Source organism: Anoplopoma fimbria, chromosome 9 (assembly GCF_027596085.1).
Source record: "Anoplopoma fimbria isolate UVic2021 breed Golden Eagle Sablefish chromosome 9, Afim_UVic_2022, whole genome shotgun sequence".
Classification (NCBI taxonomy): domain Eukaryota; kingdom Metazoa; phylum Chordata; class Actinopteri; order Perciformes; family Anoplopomatidae; genus Anoplopoma; species Anoplopoma fimbria.
This window is the reverse complement of record NC_072457.1, coordinates 5,011,132-5,030,453: the sequence shown is the minus strand read 5'-3', so window position 1 is coordinate 5,030,453 and position 19,322 is coordinate 5,011,132. Positions and strand designations below refer to the sequence as shown.

The 19,322-nt window shown below is 42.4% G+C and overlaps 3 protein-coding genes across 3 annotated transcripts; 2 read left to right on the top strand and 1 right to left on the bottom strand.

The window, feature by feature from the left end:
- Window positions 1-153: 153 nt before the first annotated feature.
- Window positions 154-3,105, top strand: LOC129096292 (E3 ubiquitin-protein ligase TRIM39-like). The gene is given in 6 exon segments (XM_054605043.1): window positions 154-535; window positions 1,143-2,437; window positions 2,440-2,507; window positions 2,510-2,537; window positions 2,540-2,582; window positions 2,584-3,105. Coding segments are annotated over 5 exon segments (1,635 nt in total). The 5' UTR covers window positions 154-535; window positions 1,143-1,155; the 3' UTR covers window positions 2,798-3,105.
- Window positions 3,106-6,682: 3,577 nt separating this feature from the next.
- LOC129096206 (mitochondrial import receptor subunit TOM20 homolog) lies at window positions 6,683-17,424 on the bottom strand. Its single transcript, XM_054604913.1, has 5 exons — window positions 17,190-17,424; window positions 11,683-11,729; window positions 8,058-8,139; window positions 7,488-7,630; window positions 6,683-7,334 (listed from the first exon to the last, which is right to left on the bottom strand). The coding sequence occupies exons 1-5, from the start codon at window positions 17,311-17,313 to the stop codon at window positions 7,290-7,292; spliced, it is 441 nt and encodes a 146-aa protein (XP_054460888.1). The 5' UTR covers window positions 17,314-17,424; the 3' UTR covers window positions 6,683-7,289.
- Window positions 12,281-15,311, top strand: LOC129096205 (E3 ubiquitin-protein ligase TRIM39-like). Its single transcript, XM_054604912.1, has 2 exons — window positions 12,281-12,380; window positions 12,988-15,311. Exon 2 carries the CDS (start codon window positions 13,001-13,003, stop codon window positions 14,642-14,644), a length of 1,644 nt encoding a protein of 547 aa, XP_054460887.1. The 5' UTR covers window positions 12,281-12,380; window positions 12,988-13,000; the 3' UTR covers window positions 14,645-15,311.
- Window positions 17,425-19,322: the final 1,898 nt, after the last annotated feature.

Below are 19,322 nucleotides of genomic sequence, written 5' to 3'. Positions count from 1 at the left end.
AGAGGTAAATTAATCAGTTTAAATATATTAAATAGCTATTTATGCCGAACATAAATGGTATGGATAATGGTTGGGTTTAATGGAAATCTTCAGGGTTGTACCTGTTTGACTTCAGCCTTACCATGGCCTTTCTGCAGTGTCACTATATTTCATATAATAACTACATTTAAATCATATTCATTGGTTCAACTTGTACCTGACGTATGTTCTTGGCAGGCTTTAGGGTGTGTACGAAAGAGACAACTGGGACAAATATGATGAGGGTCACATGACTGACTACAGACAAATAGCCAGACTACTCTGTGTAGATAAGAGGGAGGAAATAAAACCTCAACAACAGAGCTACAGTTTAGAGGAGGAGCTACTCTGGAGATAGGTGAGCTTCCACGTCACACTCCAGAAATGAAACTTAAGTTTGTCAGAGAGGCTGACACACTGCAGGCGAGACAAGTCTCTGCTTTTTCTCTGAAAAACTATTCAAACTGACTTCATCAGGTTTTTCTCAACAACACAGCAGAGTCTCTTCAAAACACTGGTGAGTACAGCTGATCATATTTACACTTTCAACATCCAGGATTAACACAAAACTTCAGCTTTACTCAGGCAGCTTTTCCACTCGTTAACAATATAACTATGTCTGTTTATCCACATTCCCTCTATACAGACTATCACTCTTATAGCTTTAAACAGTCTCAGGACTTTAGTAACTTGTGATTTAATCTCTGTAGTTTTAAAATCCCTGCTATTATTAATGTTTACTGACCGCTTCCTCCATTTCCTCTAGTTGTTTCACATTAAAAGTTTTCCACCAGTGAACCAGCAGAAGGCTTTTAATGTGAAGCAGCCAGAGGAAATGTGATGTGTTTTTCATCAAGTAAGCAGAGCGCTGTTAACAGTGTTGTTCTTCAATACAAATGTGACATATTCTGTGCTGCTTTGACAGTCTAGCAAGCTTGAGCTTGTCGGCCCGACTTCTATCTCGGTTGCTCATGGCTCTGTTCAAGTCAAAACACTGTATACATAATTCAAAATGACTTTACCTAATATATTTAATACTTAAAATAACAGTAATCACATTTGTTTCCTTTTCAACGTAGAATTAAACTCTATTTTGAATCAAATGTTTTTGTTTTCTTCCACAGTTTCTGTGTAGATATGGCTGCTGCAAACTATCTGCCAGGTGAAGATCAGTTTCTGTGCTCCATCTGTCTGGATGTGTTCACTGATCCGGTCACCACATCATGTGGACACAACTTCTGCAAACACTGCATCAATGAACACTGGAATACTAGTGACCAGAACCAGTGTCCAATGTGTAAAAAGGTTTTCATCTCAAGACCTGAGCTGCACGTCAACACTTTCATCTCTGAGATGGTTGTTCAGTTCAGACAGTCAGCTCAACAGAAAACCAGCAGCAGCAGCTCAGAGCAACAAGAGTCCAAACCAGGAGAAGTTCCCTGTGACGTCTGCACTGGAACCAAACTGAAGGCCCTGAAGTCCTGCCTGGTGTGTCTGGTCTCCTACTGTGAGACTCACCTGGAGCCTCATCTGACAATGACAGGCCTGAAGAGACATCAGCTGATCGACCCTGTGGAGAACCTTGAAGCCAGGATGTGTACGAAGCACGATAAACCTCTGGAGCTGTTCTGTAAGACCGACCAGACATGTGTCTGCATGCTTTGTCCCGTTTTAGATCATAAGACACACGAGTTTGTTCCTCTGAAAGAAGAATATGAAGGAAAGAAGGTCGAACTGGAGAAAACAGAGGCTGAAATTCAGCAGATGATCCAGAAGAGACGACTGAAGATTCAGGAGATCAAACACTCAGTGGACCTCAGTGAGGAAGATGCAGAAAGAAAGATAGCAGAAGGTGTTCAGGTCTTCACTGCTCTGAAGGAGTCTGTTGAGAGAAGCCAGGCCAATCTCATCAACACGATCAAAGCGAAGCACAAAAGAAAAGAAAACCAGGCCGAAGCTTTCATCAGAGAGCTGGAACAGGAAATCTCTGAGCTGATGAAGAAAAGCAATGAGGTGAAGCAGCTCGCCCACACTGAAGACCACCTCCACCTTCTCCAGAGTGTACAGACCTTAGACATCCACCACCCACCACCCAGCAAGGACTGGACAAAGGTCAGCATCCGTTCATCATATGAGCCGACTGTGGTGAACGCTGTGTCTCAGCTGGAGGAGACACTCAGTAAAAAGATAAAGACCCTGGTTGAAGCTGAGCTGAAGAGGGTCCAGAAGTATGAAGTGGATGTGACTTTTGATCCTGATACAGCTCATCCTCAACTCATCCTGTCTGATGATGGAAAACAAGTACGTTGTGGTAAGGTACAGCAACATCTCCCCGACAATCCACAGAGATTTTCTCTTCATGCCTGTGTTTTAGGAAAACAGAATATCTCTTCAGAAAAATTGTACTACGAGGTTCAAGTTAAAGAAAGTCTGAATGGGATTTAGGAGTGGCCAGAGAGTCAAATAACAGGAAGGAGAACAAATTAATCCAAGCCCTCAGTATGGTTACTGGATTATATGTTGAGAAATGGAAATGAGTACAACGCTTTTGCTGGCCCTCCAGTCAGTCTCTCTCAAGTCTCGGCCTCAGAAGGTGGGGGTGTTTGTGGATTATGAGGAGGGTCTGGTCTCCTTTTATGACGTAGATGCTGCAGCTCTTATCTACTCCTTCACTGACTGCTCCTTCACTGAGAAGCTCTACCCATTCTTCGGTCCCTCTCTTTATTATGGTGGTAAAAACTCTGCACCTCTGATCATCACTCCTGTCGTAGTAAACTAATCACTTATCCCACTTCATTCAAGGGAACATATTCAGCCTCAACACCGTATAGTCTACATCTTATCTTCTACAGAACCTGGTAGCTGTAAGGATGCACAGATACAGATACAGATACTGATACCAGTTTGATACTGTGCTCATGTACTCGGAATCCTTGTTTCTAATGACACCAAATATGTCAAGTGGCAGTTTGTGTAAACTTGCCAAAACATTAAATAAATACATCAAAATATCTTATTCTTATATTATATATTATATTCTGTCTGATGTGCAGCTGCAGAAAACATATTGCTGATTATTTCATTGTGTCATAAAGATTAATTTAAGAGTAAGGATTATTACATGTGTTTAGTTTCTACAGAATTACAGTATGTCTCATTATAATACTGGACATAAAAAGTTAATCTACAAAGTTTAAGAATAGATGCCAATGGAATGTTTTAATTGGTTTGAAAAGTGGTTTGATTGATTACTGGTCACTTTGGCCATTTTTTGTTTGTTATTTTTGGATAATGGTTGAGTGGGTTATGAGTCAAATAAATCTGTAAATATATGATTGTTGAACACGAGGGCTGAATAAGAAGTGACTTGTGCATTAACCTATGACCTTGTATTTCATTACAAATGCATTGTGATTCCTGTGACTGCTCCTTCACAATAAAAGCTTCTTGTTCAAGACTTTGACTCGAAACGTTTTAATGATTGACCTTAAAACTTTAAGTCAACAAGTGAAACTACTCCAAAATAAAATTATAATCTGCAGGTGGCAGTTTGCAGAGTTGTATTTGAAGTCATTGATGTAGATGGAGAAGAGGAATGGAGCCAGAACGGTTCCTTGTGGGGCCCCCGTGCTGCAGGACACCAGGTCTGACTCACACTCCCTTATCCTCACATACTGTGGACGGTTGGTGAGGTAGTCCAGGATCCACGCAGTAAGGTGGTATTCCACATGTGTTTGCTCCAGCTTGTCCCTCAGAAGCAAAGGCTGGATGGTGTTGAAGGCACTGGAGACAAAGTTAAGAACATGACTCTCACAGTGCTTCCAGCCTTTTCCAATGGAAAATGTTTTAGCATTGGTAGATGAAAGTGCCATCCACCCTGATGCCAGATTACTAGGCGTCAAAAACTGGAAAATTCATTTTTTTTTCAGTAATAGTTGGCCTCATGCTAAGCCAACAGTCAATGTCCTCTGTAAGGTCTGTTCCTTAATAGTGATTGTTGAACACCATCTGTCATTAACAAACACTGCCAATAAGAAGTGACTTTTGCATTCCTTGTCCTGTCTATTTATTGAGGCTTGGATTAGTGAGTAAGGTGTTCTCCAATTCAAATAAAAGCTTCTTGATGTGTCCTTTAAGACACTTAACCCCATGTTGCTCCTGAAGGCTTGCCATCGGTGTGGACTGGATGATGAATGTTAGTTAGAGTCTGATGGTGGCACCTTGCATGGTAGCCTGTCATCAGTGTGTTTGGGTGAATGATATTCACAATATACTACTGTTTAAGTCGCTTTGATAAAACGTCTTAAATGACTGTAATGTAATGTAAACTATGATGCGGAACCAAACTCCAGTGCAGACCCATCCGTGTGAAGAGGGCAGGCAGAAGAATGTCGGACAGTAAAGGAACCAAAGGAAGGACCGACAACTCCCGGTATTCATTCTGGTGGCGAGTCAGTCTTGTTTGTCTTCCTGTTTTAAAGCGGAACTCGGTGCAGCTGGCGTTGGAGAGAGGAGGTTTCAAGTCCAAACTGGAGGGAAACCATCCGGGTGACCAAGAGCTCCAACTCCTTCAAAGGAGAGATGGTGGATCATATCAAAAAGAAAGTGCTGAAGAAGAAACAGAAGCCCAGAAAGAAAGTTCATATCTGATCTACATCTTAAAGAAATAAAAAAGTGTGTGAGGACTAAACAACAGTTTAAAGATGAACCAAAAGCCGGAATTTCTAGTTTGTCAACGATGACAGAGTAGTGATGGGCCTCTGTTAGGAAAAATAATCTGAATCGGAGGTGATGAAGTTATAATTCGTGTGGACAATAATGGTGAGATGTATGTGTGACATTAGTTTTGGTTTTCCACCTCCGATGAGAGAGCTCAGCACTCAGACGGTCTGAAGAGATACTACTAAATACTATTGGGGCAAGTTAAGTTGTTTTTCAGTGACAAGAGATAACGTTAAATATTTGAAAGACAGAATATCAGAAAATTACTGTATTATATTTTTATTTGTCACCTGGTGTATGAATTTTGTGTTTTCCGTCACATACATAAAGACATTTCCACCATGAATCACTGCATTAAAAAAAAAAGTCATCAGACTACCGTTTCTTACTGCTTCAAGTCTTTATGCTAAGCTAGGCTAACCACATTCTGTCTGTAGCTTCATAAATAACATCCAGACGTGGTATTTATTGATCTTCTCTTCTATAACTGGGCAAGAAAGTCAATAAACATGTTCCCTGAAATGTTAAATGTTCCATTAATACTGCGTTCACATCATATCTAATTTTAGTAAACATCACGTCAACTTTTTGTGTAGAAATATGGAGGTGCCTAAAGTGCCAAACAAATTGCTGGAGAAGGTAATTCCACTCAAGTGTAATGCATCATTTTTTAATAATATTAACACACAGTATTTTAACCCTTTAATGACTCTGAAATCATTCAACCAGCACGAGTCTTCTGATGTAAACGCTCCAAAGTTTTAAACAATTGAATTTTACTCTTCATTGCCTTCTAGTCAATAAGGAATAAATAATAATAATAATACTTTAATTTTATATAGCGCTTTTCTAGGTACTCAAAGACGCTTTACATAGGGCGAAGACAAACAAAACAAAAAAGAACACAAAGGAGCAAACAAAACAAACAAACAGAACATTTTAGTAAAAAAGAAAACTGGAGAAGCTGTGCGGAATGAGTCATGTAGTGGAGGGTAGGGAGGGAAAGGGAGCAGGGGTTAGCAGGTGAAGGCGAGTTTGAAGAGGTGGGTTTTGAGGGCTTGTTTGAATGATGATAGGGTGGGAGCCTGACGGATGTGGATGGGGAGGGCGTTCCAGAGGGAGGGTGCAGCAACTGAGAAGGCCCTGTCACCCCAGGTCCGGCGCTTGGTCCTGATGGTCTTCAGAGTGTTTGCGCCGGCGGACCTGAGGCAACGGGTTGGGGCGTGGAGGGGGAGGAGGTCTGAAAGGTAGGGAGGGGCCAGGTTGTTTAGGGCTTTGTAGGTGGTGAGTAATATTTTAAAGTCTATCCTGTATTTGACCGGGAGCCAGTGGAGGTGGCGTAGGACCGGGGTGATGTGTTCATAGCGGCGGGTGGAGGTGAGCAGTCGAGCGGCAGAGTTCTGAACATATTGGAGTTTATTGAGGATTTTGTTGGGAGAGCCATAGAGGATGCTGTTGCAGTAGTCGAGTCTGGAGGTTATGAGGGCATGGATGAGAATTTCGGTGGTGGCAGAGGACAGGGAGGGCCGGAGGCCGCAAAGACCGCATGAATGCAGCGCAAAGTTTGACAATTTATTTCCATGGGACACACGTGGATCGCAAGGCATTGTGGGATTCCAGGCAACACAGGACTAACTGACAACGCAGAAAAATTTAACTTTATTTTGCCTCAACATTTTTTAAAGACAAAAGAGAAAGTGATGCAGCAGCAGGACAAAAGGTTTAGTTTTTACTTACTGAGGATGAATCTTCCTGTAGGAGAAGATCTTTTCTGTAGTTTCTAGGATGTGTTTTTTGTTTGTCCTGCAAGATTACAGGGACAGAAGTTGAAGGATGCTGATTTGAACTGTATGTTAACTAGGAGCTACTTTCTAAAAAGCGATGAGGCTTAATTACATTATAAATAAAATAAACTCACGAGACAACTTCATAGTTTGTTCATATTTTGTATTTATTTTTTCCTAAAGAGGGTCGTCCTCTTTAAAATGACAAAAACAAAACATTTCATCACTTTTTAAAAAGTGTTTCCAGACAGACGACTGATAACAAAAAAAACCAAAAAACAATAAATACTTTGTGAAGCATCCGAGCGGAGAGAAGATTCCTGTTTCTGTAACTTTCCACGCCTGATATCATGAGAACCGTGAGGATGGCTGGTACGAACACGTCAGTCGGTGTAAACCTGGTACATGATGCTGTCAGGACGTGTGCTACACCACCCTGAAGGGAGGAGCGGATTCGTGTTAACACCCGGTCCACTTAATGAGTGCGTACCTAATGATGGTGAAGCTGGGACGGGCTCTTGTGTTTCTCTGACCGTTAAGATCCAGATACTCTTAATACCCCAAAACGGGTAATTTAAGTTAAAAAAAAATAAAAACACTACTGTGATGGTTAAACCAGGAATTTAAAAAAAAACAAATTCCAATTTAGGAGGTGATGGACGTCGGCCGGAGTGATGGAGGCCGAGGCGTTGGCGGGGTCGTCATGGAAGTAGCACATGAAGAAGAGGAAGAGGAGGGTTTGTGGGTCGTCTCCTCCCGGTCCTCTCATTCTATATCGTCCTCGCTCAGACTCTGTGCACTCACAATACGCTGCAGGACAGAAGCAGAACAACAAACTGGCTTGTTTTTTTTGTTTGTTTCATTGATAATCATTTCAAACAGTTTATTATTGTTTCTGTGTGGAGAACAGAAGGACTCGTGGAGATCATCAATGAAGAATTAAAAGAGAAGTGTTGGGCCTACCTGGCTGATGCTGGGCAGCTTGGTGAGCAGCATCTGGAAGACGGGCGGAGGCAGAGTCTGCTGCAGCACCTGGAGCAGCTGCTGAGGCTGACCGCACACGGCGATGGCGTTGGTCAGGTGGTCAACACCTTTCTCATAGTCTCCTGTGGAGCCAAGCACAAACACGAGACATAAAGACACATATACTCGCACACGTCTCGTATGATATCTTATGAAAAGTCATTCCTCATTTTTCTTTTTCCTATAAAAAGCCTCTTTTATCTATACAAAGCATCTATTGCGTGTCAAGTTTTTTTGAATTTTTTGAAAACTCATTACTTTACGTTTTACAGAGATAATTAAGAAATAATTTCATGGGATGTTTACAAATTATTATTATGAATTACAAATGCTGGATGAGCACAGCCTGCCAGTATAAAGACACCATTACAGACTCCACAGAGACCAGAGGAAAGACTTTGACAGAACTCACTGCTGCCTGTAAAAACACTGAGAAACAGCAAAAAAATCACATGAATGACAATGAAAAACTGTGAATGTAGAGAAGGTGTAGGTGTGAGGAGGTGTTACCCTGAGCCAGCAGCTCCTCCCCCAGCTGGATCTCCTCCAGGAAGAACTTCTGCACCGCCTCAGCGTCCTTCAGGTCGGGGAGCTGCAGGACAAACAACGGTCAGCAGCGGGAAGTAAAAGTCTTCTTTCACCGTTTCTTTTTGGGTCTCAGTGGTCAGACCTCACAGGAAGTCATCATCCCATGAACAGTTATAAGCTCTGATCTGTGAGACAGTTGAACTTCAATCCTCCTCCAATCACCATTATCCAATAAGGAGCCAGATAAAAGCAACTAGCTTATAACTGAAGTCCTCTTCAAAATAAATGTGTATAGCTGGTGAACTGTTGAACTAGGCATATCACCATATTCTCTCATTTGTATGTATACATGCTACATTTTATGCCCATAGCCATCTTTCAGAATAAAATGTAAAAAGTGAGGATATTTTGCCTTCAAAATAAAAAGCATAAGAACATGGTTTACTGCTTCTGCTAGAAATATTATTATTTGTTATCTAGCATACAGTGTTAATGTTATAACATAATGTCTCGACTTTTTTAAAGAAAAACCAAAAGCCATTGATAGTAATAATAATAATTTAAATAAGATTCACTTTGGAGATTAAGTGGAGATTGTTATTTCATCAAACACGTTTTTTTTTTACATTTTAGAGTCCCTGAAAATATACTTTGTAAACTTAATTAGTTTCCTCTCCACAGCATACAGCTCACTGATCTGTTCTGAATTGACTGACTGAAATCAGGAAGTGTGTTCAGTGAAGATGTTTTGACTTAATAACAGGATTTACTGCTTCTACTAGAAATATTATTATTATTAGTTATCTAGCATACTGTTTTCATTTTATAACATGATGTGAACAGGATTTTTATTTTTAAAGAAAATGTCACTGATGATAAAAATAATAATATTCTAAATGAGATATATCTAAGATTATTTGGTGACTGTTACTCCTCCAATGAATCGCCACCTTATCGTGGTGGAGGGGTTTGTGTGCCCCAGTGATCCTGAGAGCTGTGTTGTCGGGGGCAATAGCTTCCAAGGCAAAGTGGTCTCACAAGGGGTCACAAAATTCCCAAAACCCCAATGAATCGGATGATGCAAGGTTGTGGCACCTCGCCCGGAATAGGGAAACCGGGGCACCCTCCTGGAGCCAGACCCGGTAGGGGAGCTTGCCGGCGAGCGTCTGGTGGCCGGGCCTTGGCACATGGGGCCCGGCCGGGTCAAACACCCGAAAAAGCTACATCGTGCTGCCACCCTGTGGGCCCACCAACCGCAGGGATAGGCATTGGGGTCGGGTGTAATGTGAGCTGGGCGGCAGGCTGGGGCGGAAACCTGGGCGTGCTGACCCCCGGCATCACAGACTAGCTCTAGGGACGTGGAATGTCACCTCTCTGGCGGGGAAGGAACCGGAGCTGGTGCGGGAGGTGGAACGCTACCAACTAGAAATAGTTGGGCTCACCTCCACGCATAGCACCGGTTCTGGAACCAAACTCCTGGAGAGGGGCTGGACTTTTTCCTTTTCCGGAGTTGCCCAGGGTGAGAGGCGCCGGGGTGTGGGGATACTCACAAGCCCCCGGCTCATCGCCGCTGTTCTGGAGTTCTCCCCGGAGAACGAGAGGGTCGCCTCTCTGCGACTGCGAATCGCAGGGGGAAAGTCTCTAACTGTCGTTTGTGCCTATGCACCAAACGGCAGTTCGGAGTACGCGGCCTTCTTGGAGTCCTTGGGTGGTGTTCTGGAAAGGGCGCCGACTGGGGACTCCATAGTTCTTCTGGGAGACTTCAACGCTCACGTGGGTAACGATGGAGAAACCTGGAGGGGTGTGATTGGGAGGAACGGCCTGCCCGATCTGAACCCGAGTGGTGCTTTGTTGTTGGACTTCTGTGCTAGTCATGGACTGTCCATAACAAACACCATGTTTGAGCATAGGGAGGTTCATAAGTGTACTTGGTACCAGAACACCCTAGGCCAAAGGTCTATGATCGACTTTGTAGTTGTGTCATCAGACCTGCGGCCGTATGTCTTGGACACTCGGGTGAAGAGAGGAGCAGAGCTGTCAACTGATCACCACCTGGTGGTGAGTTGGATCAGGTGGCGGGGGAGGCTGCCGGACAGACCTGGTAAACCCAAACGTGTAGTGAGGGTGAACTGGGACACACTGCTCAGCCTCCCCGGGAAAGTTTACTCCAGGGTGCTGGAAAGGAGGCTCCGTCCGATTGTCCAACCTTAATAAGGAGGAGCAATGTGGATTCCGTCCTGGACGTGGAACAGCGGACCAACTCTTTACCCTTGCAGGTCTGTTGGAGGGTGCATGGGAGTTTGCTCATCCAGTCTACATGTGTTTTGTGGACTTGGAGAAGGCCTTCGACCGTGTCCCGAAGGCCTGTGGGGGGTACTGCGGGAATATGGGGTACCTGGTTCGTTACTACGAGCCATTCGGTCCTTGTATGACCAAAGTGAGAGCTGTGTCCGGATACTCGGCACAAAGTCGAGCTTGTTCCCAGTGCGTGTTGGCCTCCGCCAGGGCTGCCCATTGTCACCAATCCTGTTTGTGATTTTCATGGACAGGATTTCAAGGCGCAGCCGGGGAGGAGAGTTTCCGGTTTGGGGACCTCAGAATCACATCCCTGCTTTTTGCAGATGATGTGGTTCTGTTGGCTTCTTCAGAACGTGACCTTCAGCACGCACTGGGGCGGTTCACAGCCGAGTGTGAAGCGGTCGGGATGAGAGTCAGTACCTCCAAGTCTGAGGCCATGGTTCTCTTCCGGAAAACGGTGGATTGCACCCTCTGGGTTGGGAGTGAGTCACTGCCCCAAGCGAGGGACTTCAAGTATCTCGGGATCTTATTGACGAGTGAGGGTAAAATGGAGCGGGAGATGGACAGGCGGTTCGGTGCAGCGTCAGCAGTGATGCGGGCGTTGTACCGGACCGTTTGGTGAAGAAGGAGCTGAGCCGTAAGGCAAAGCTCTCGATTTACCAGTCCATCTACGTTCCAACCCTCACCTATGGTCATGAGCTTTGGGTAGTGACCGAAAGAATGAGATCGCGAATACAAGCGGCCGAAATGAGCTTCCTTCGTAGGGTGGCTGGGCTCAGCCTTAGAGATAGGGTGAGGAGCTCAGACATCCGGAGGGAGCTCGGAGTAGAGCCGCTGCTCCTTCGCGTCGAAAGGGGCCAGCTGAGGTGGCTCGGGCATCTGATCAGGATGCCTCCCTTTAGAGGTTTTCCAGGCACGTCCAACTGGTAAGAGGCCCGGGGTAGACCCAGAACACGCTGGAGAGATTATACATCTCGTCTGGCCTGGGAACGCCTCGGGGTTCCCCAGGAGGAGCTGGAAAGTGTTGCTGGGGAGAAGGACGTCTGGAGGACCCTCCTTAGCTTGCTGCCCCCGCGACCCGGCCCCGGATAAGCGGAAGGAAATGGATGGATGGATGGATGGTGACTGTTATTTCATTAAATAAGATTTTTTTTTTTACATTTTACAGTCACTGAGAAATATTAGACCATATTTTTTAAACTTAATTAGTTTCTTCTCCACAGCATACAGCTCACTGATCTGTTCTGAATTGACTGACTGACATCAGGAAGTGTTGCAACATAATAACAGGGTTTGTTGTTGGGCTCACCTTTGCCATGCCTGCCCTCTCTTTGACTGCCTTCTGCTTTCTCCGCCCTGCGACAGAAACACAAAGACAAACACCAAATACAGTCAGAGTCCAAAGGGTATAAGCGTTTCAATCACTGCCAGCTGACATGTCTCTATTGTCTCTCTGTAAACTGTATATGCAGAGAGGTAAATTAATCAGTTTAAATATATTAAATAGCTATTTATGCCGAACATAAATGGTATGAATAATGGTTGGGTTTAATGAAAATCTTCAGGGTTGTACCTGTTTGACTTCAGCCTTACCATGGCCTTTCTGCAGTGTCACTATATTTCATATAATAACTACATTTAAATCATATTCATTGGTTCAACTTGTACCTAACGTATGTTCTTGGCAGGCTTTAGGGTGTGTACGAAAGAGACAACTGGGACAAATATGATGAGGGTCACATGACTGACTACACACAAATAGCCAGACTACTCTGTGTAGATAAGAGGGAGGAAACAAAACCTCAACAACAGAGCTACAGTTTAGAGGAGGAGCTACTCTGGAGATAGGTGAGCTTCCACGTCACACTCCAGAAATGAAACTTAAGTTTGTCAGAGAGGCAGACACACTACAGGCGAGACAAGTCTCTGCTTTTTCTCTGAAAAACTATTCAAACTGACTTCATCAGGTTTTTCTCAACAACACAGCAGAGTCTCTTCAAAACACTGGTGAGTACAGCTGATCATATTTACACTTTCAACATCCAGGATTAACACAAAACTTCAGCTTTACTCAGGCAGCTTTTCCACTCGTTAACAATATAACTATGTCTGTTTATCCACATTCCCTCTATACAGACTATCACTCTTATAGCTTTAAACAGTCTCAGGACTTTAGTAACTTGTGATTTAATCTCTGTAGTTTTAAAATCCCTGCTATTATTAATGTTTACTGACCGCTTCCTCCATTTCCTCTAGTTGTTTCACATTAAAAGTTTTCCACCAGTGAACCAGCAGAAGGCTTTTAATGTGAAGCAGCTAGAGGAAATGTGATGTGTTTTTCATCAAGTAAGCAGAGCGCTGTTAACAGTGTTGTTCTTAAATACAAATGTGACATATTCTGTGTTGCTTTGACAGTCTAGCAAGCTTGAGCTTGTCGGCCCGACTTCTATCTCGGTTGCTCATGGCTCTGTTCAAGTCAAAACACAGTATACATAATTCAAAATGACTTTACCTAATATATTTAATACTTAAAATAACAGTAATCACATTTGTTTCCTTTTCAACGTAGAATTAAACTCTATTTTGAATCAAATGTTTTTGTTTTCTTCCACAGTTTCTGTGTAGATATGGCTGCTGCAAACTATCTGCCAGGTGAAGATCAGTTTCTGTGCTCCATCTGTCTGGATGTGTTCACTGATCCAGTCACCATACCATGTGGACACAACTTCTGCAAACACTGCATCAATGAACACTGGAATACTAGTGACCAGTATCTGTGTCCAATGTGTAAAAAGGTTTTCATCTCAAGACCCGAACTGCACGTCAACACTTTCATCTCTGAGATGGTTGTTCAGTTCAGACAGTCAGCTCAACAGAAAACCAGCAGCAGCAGCTCAGAGCAACAAGAGTCCAAACCAGGAGAAGTTCCCTGTGACGTCTGCACTGGAACCAAACTGAATTCCCTGAAGTCCTGCCTGGTGTGTCTGGCCTCCTACTGTGAGACTCACCTGGAGCCTCATCTGACAATGATAGGCCTGAAGAGACATCAGCTGATCGACCCTGTGGAGAACCTTGAAGCCAGGATGTGTACGAAGCACGATAAACCTCTGGAGCTGTTCTGTAAGACCGACCAGACATGTGTCTGCATGCTCTGCAGTGTTTTAGATCATAAGACGCACGAGTTTGTTCCTCTGAAAGAAGAATATGAAGGAAAGAAGGTCGAACTGGAGAAAACAGAGGCTGAAATTCAGCAGATGATCCAGAAGAGACGACTGAAGATTCTGGAGATCAAACACTCAGTGGACCTCAGTGAGGAAGATGCAGAAAGAAAGATAGCAGAAGGTGTTCAGGTCTTCACTGCTCTGAAGGAGTCTGTTGAGAGAAGCCAGGCCAATCTCATCGACACGATCAAAGCGAAGCACAAAACAAAAGAAAACCAGGCCGAAGCTTTCATCAGAGAGCTGGAACAGGAAATCTCTGAGCTGATGAAGAAAAGCAATGAGGTGAAGCAGCTCGCCCACACTGAAGACCACCTCCACCTTCTCCAGAGTGTACAGACCTTAGACATCCACCACCCACCACCCAGCAAGGACTGGACAAAGGTCAGCATCCGTTCATCATATGAGCCGACTGTGGTGAACGCTGTGTCTCAGCTGGAGGAGACACTCAGTAAAAAGATAAAGACGCTGGTTGAAGCTGAGCTGAAGAGGGTCCAGAAGTATGAAGTGGATGTGACTTTTGATCCTGATACAGCTCATCTTAAACTCATCCTGTCTGATGATGGAAAACAAGTACGTTGTGGTAAAGTACAGCAACATCTCCCAGATAATCCACAGAGATTTTCTACTAATCCCTGTGTTTTAGGAAAACAGAATATCTCTTCAGAAAAATTGTACTACGAGGTTCAAGTTAAAAGAAAGTCTGATTGGTATTTAGGAGTGGCCAGAGAGTCAAATAACAGGAAAGGACAAATTAATGCAAGCCCTCAGTATGGTTACTGGATTATATGTATGAGAAATGGAAATGAGTACAAAGCTTTTGCTGGCCCTCCAGTCAGTCTCTCTCTGAAGTCTCGGCCTCAGAAGGTGGGGGTGTTTGTGGATTATGAGGAGGGTCTGGTCTCCTTTTATGACGTAGATGCTGCAGCTCTTATCTACTCCTTTACTGACTGCTCCTTCACTGGGAAGCTCTACCCATTCTTCGGTCCCTCTCTTAATCATGGTGGTAAAAACTCTGCACCTCTGATCATCACTCCTGTCGTAGTAAACTAATCACTTATCCCACTTCATTCAAGGGAACATATTCAGCCTCAACACCGTATAGTCTACATCTTATCTTCTACAGAACCTGGTAGCTGTAAGGATGCACAGATACAGATACTGATACCAGTTTGGATACTGTGCTCATGTACTCAGAATCATTGTTTCTAATGACACCAAATATGTCAACAGGCAGTTTGTGTATATTTCCCAAAAAATTTAAATAAATACATCAAAATATCTTATTCTTATATTATATATTATATTCTGTCTGATGTGCAGCCGCAGAAAACATATTGCTGATTATTTCATTGTGTCATAAAGATTAATTTAAGAGTAAGGATTATTACATGTGTTTAGTTTCGACAGAATACAGTATGTCTCATTATAATACTGGACATAAAAAGTTAATCGACAAAGTTAAGAAGAATAGATGCCAATGGAATGTTTTAATTGGTTTGAAAAGTGGTTTGATTGATTACTGGTCACTTTGGCCATTTGTTGTTTGTTATTTTTGGATAATGGTTGAGTGGCTTATGAGTCAAATAAATCTGTAAATATATGATTGTTGAACACGAGGGCTGAATAAGAAGTGACTTGTGCATTAACCTATGACCTTGTATTTCATTACAAATGCATTGTGATTCCTGTGACTGCTCCTTCACAATAAAAGCTTCTTGTTTAAGACTTTGACTCGAAAAGTTTTAATGATTGACACTTAAAACATAAGTTAACAAGTGGGAAATAATAAAAATAATAATAATAATCATTAACCAGTCAGAAACAGGAGGTTCTGAATCAATTAATAGACCTCACAAGAATAGTGTTTGAGAAAGTTTGTTTGTCCTCCACCCACAAAGTGTTACTCCTGAAGCAGCCGCATGCCTCTGTTCCCTGAGTAACACCATAATCTCCATTTGGCAGGAAGCCAATCTGCCGGCTGTGTTGTTGTGTAACAGCTTTATGAATGAGTCTGTGTTGCCGGTTTTGACAGCATGCAACTGTTTGACCTGAGGCATTTAAAAAATAGAAAAAAAGAGTGTTTGCTATAAACAAACCCACCCTGGATGGATAGGATTGCAAAAAAAAAGTCCCAAGTCTCACCAAACTCCATTGAAATATTTGTCAGTTTTAAATGACCTTGAATATATCTACAATGTGCATACCAGGTCATCTGACTCCAATAGCATATACAGTACCAGTCAAAAGTTTGGACACACCTTCTCATTCTATGGTTTTTCTTTATTTCTTTTTTTCTACATTGTAGATTAATATTGAAGACATCCAAACTATGAAGGAACACATATGGAATTATGTGGTAAACAAACAAATGCTCAACAAACCAGAATATGTTTCATATTTTACATTCTTCAAAGTAGTTGAATGAGAAGGTGTGTCCTAACTTTTGACTGGTACTGTACACACAATTCTACCTTTTCCCTAAGTCTCTACCCTACCAGGGAACATGGTGGGAGTGAAACCACACAATGTAGATCTGTCCCAACAAAATAACATTTGCATCCTAGAATTACTTGTAAGCACAAACCAACCATTTTTTTTACCTCTTTACTTAAGATTTCATTAAATTTACATTTCTTTCAATTTTACAAAAAGTACCAAAACACTGACGTCATTGCCCTTTAACTGCTGCTGATTGGTTGGTCGACTGTAAGCCGAATTAACCCGAAGTTAAAGTCTCATCAAACTCCATTGAAATATTTGTCAGTTTTACGTGACCTTGAATATATCTAGAAGGTGTCTACCAGGTCATCTGACTCCAATAGCACATATACACTTTAACAGTTTTACTTTTTCAATAAAAAAAAATAGCTTATTTCTAAGAAGGTTGAGGGAACATGTTGGGAGTGAAACCACACAATGTAGATCTGTCCCAATCTGTCCCTGCTGATTGGTTGGTCGACTGTAAGCCGAATTAACCAAAGTCCTGGTGGACCTGTGAACTGTCTTTATTTTTAACTTTAAAGAAAGCTAAATATCTCTTATAACAGGAAGAAATTAAAAACCTCCAATAAGTGTAATGGAGTCTGGTTTGGGACCTTCAACTCCATACTGGTTGTACTGGTTGTACTGGGACGTCACAGCCTTTGATCCCGAATTAAACCGACCAGAACCTAAAAACACAAACACACTGGACCGGATCCGAGCTCCTGGTGATGAAGAGGAGGAGGAGGAGGAGGAGGAAGAGGAGGAGGAGGAAGAGGAGAAAGAGGAGGAAGAAGAGGAGGAGGAGGAGGAAGAGGAGGAGGAGGAGGAAGAGGAAGAAGAGGAGGAGGAGGAAGAGAGGAGGAGGAAGAGGAGGAGGAGGGAGGAGGAGGAGAAGGAGGAGGAGGAGGAAGGAGGAGGAGGAGGAGAAGAGGAGGAAGAGGAGGAGGAGGAAGAGGAGGAGGAGGAAGAGGAGGAAGAAGAGGAGGAAGAGGATGAGGAAGAGGAGGAGGAGGAAGAAGAGGAGAAGGAGGAGGAAGAGGAGAAAGAGGAGGAGGAGGAAGAGGAGGAGGAAGAAGAGGAGGAGGAAGAGGAGGAGGAGGTCAACACTCACGTTCTCGCAGCCTGTTCTTGAAGTCGGGGTCACTCCGTCGCTTCTTGTCGTAGTAGATGCAGTAACTGACGAACAGAGCCCCGCACACCCCCGCAGCTAACGCACTGGTCCTCCCGCCCATCATCACGTCCGGGACCCGGTCGCTTCGAGGAGGATTTCGGGGGTTAATTAACCGTTTTCTGTCTCCGGTGGTCGGCTTACGACGAGAGGCTGGAGGCTGGCGGAGCGGCTCAGGGCAGGAAGGACCCGGATGGACCTTTTTTTTTTCTCGTTTGACAGCTCGTAGTCGTCTGTGAGATGCCTGACTGAAAACAAAGATTTATAAAAATATTTCATAGGTGAAGAAGATGTGAAGGGGTTAAAGAAGTGTTGGTGTTTTGAAATCCAACGTTATAGCTTTGTTTTTTAATATGAATGTGATTTATAATGATGAGAGGTTTGTTAGATACACACAGGCGGAAACCTCTCAAAAGCGAGGCGTCTTAGTGTTGCGTTCTCTCCACCGGCCAGCAGGGGGCGACTCCTCTGGTAGGAATGTATGGAGGTCTATGGGTACATCCCAAGTCTCTTATTTACACAGAACACAGTATAAATACACAGAACACAGTATAAATACACAGAACACAGTATAAATACACAGAACACAGTATAAATACACAGAACACAGTATAAATACACAGAACACAGTATAAATACACAGAACACAGTATAGAACACAGTATAAATAAATACAGAACACAGTATAGAACACAGTATAAATACACAGAACACAGTATAGAACACAGTATAAATACACAGAACACACAGTATAAATACACAGAACACAGTATAAATACACAGAACACAGTATAGAACACAGTATAAATACACAGAACACAGACAGTATAGAACACAGTATAAATACACAGAACACAGTATAAATACACAGAACACAGTATAAATACACAATGCAGTTTGTTAAACAGGTAACAGGCTGCAGAGAGAAATACATTTCTACTCGGCAGTGATGATTACTTTAGTTAATTATTAATATTAGTACAGTGATGATTACTTTATTTAATTATTAATATTAGTACAGTGATGATTACTTTATTTAATTATTAATATTAGTACAGTGATGATTACTTTGTTTCATTATTAATATTAGTACAGTGATGATTACTTTATTTTATTAATATTAGTACAGTGATGATTACTTTATTTCATTATTAATATTAGTACAGTGATGATTACTTTGTGTCATTATTAATATTAGTACAGTGATGATTACTTTGTGTCATTATTAATATTAGTACAGTGATGATTACTTTGTGTCATTATTAATATTAGTACAGTGATGATTACTTTGTGTCATTAGTAATATTAGTACAGTGATGATTACTTCATTTCATAATTAATATTAGTACAGTGATCATGTGTGCAGACATAAAATCAAAAGTCTCTCCAGCTGTGATCAGCGGCCGCCTCCATCAGAAACAGATGTCGCTTCACGTGATGCTACAGAGGAAAGGACGTCTCATGTCTTTTAAAACACATTTCCTCGTTTCCTCTCTCCTCGCCTGGTTTCCTTGCGTCTCTCCATGCATCCCTGGTGGGCGGGACTAAGACGCAAGGAAACGATGATTACTTTGTGTGGGGAATCAAGGAGGCAATTTAAGAGACTTGGGATGTAACCCGTGTGAAATTGACCCTATACTTCTAACTTGAATTATTACCTCAGTAAACATTGTTAACATTATGTTTTCTTATTTTCATGTGATTGTTGCATTCTATTGTATTTATTTCCTGTATTCTAATTGTAAATTGTTACTTTTTGATGACAGCAGAGTCGCTGCCCATCTTTCGCCGCAGGCTGAAAACTCACCGCTTCAAGAAGTACTACCCTGAGCCTTCCACTCAGCTCTTATTGTATTCATATTAGTTTGTTGCACTTCTTGTATTCGTATTAGTCTGTTGCACTTATTGTATTCATATTAGTTTGTTGCACTTATTGTATTCGTATTAGTTTGTTGCACTTATTGTATTCGTATTAGTTTGTTGCACTTATTGTATTCATATTAGTTTGTTGCACTTATTGTATTCATATTAGTTTGTTTTTGCACTTATTGGTATTAGTTTGTTTCTGTACTTTTG

What these genes read in the sequence shown, in the direction of transcription:
- LOC129096205 (XM_054604912.1), top strand. Translation starts at nt 13,001, where the DNA reads ATGGCTGCTGCAAACTATCTGCCAGGTGAAGATCAGTTTCTGTGCTCC.
- LOC129096206 (XM_054604913.1), bottom strand. Translation starts at nt 17,313, where the DNA reads ATGATGGGCGGGAGGACCAGTGCGTTAGCTGCGGGGGTGTGCGGGGCT. An exon ending in AGAGGGCAGGCATGGCAAAG is followed by an intron (nt 8,140 to 11,682) that starts GTGAGCCCAACA and finishes TTTGTCCTGCAG; the next exon opens with CTCCCCGACCTGAAGGACGC. An exon ending in GGAGGAGCTGCTGGCTCAGG is followed by an intron (nt 7,631 to 8,057) that starts GTAACACCTCCT and finishes TTGGCTCCACAG; the next exon opens with GAGACTATGAGAAAGGTGTT.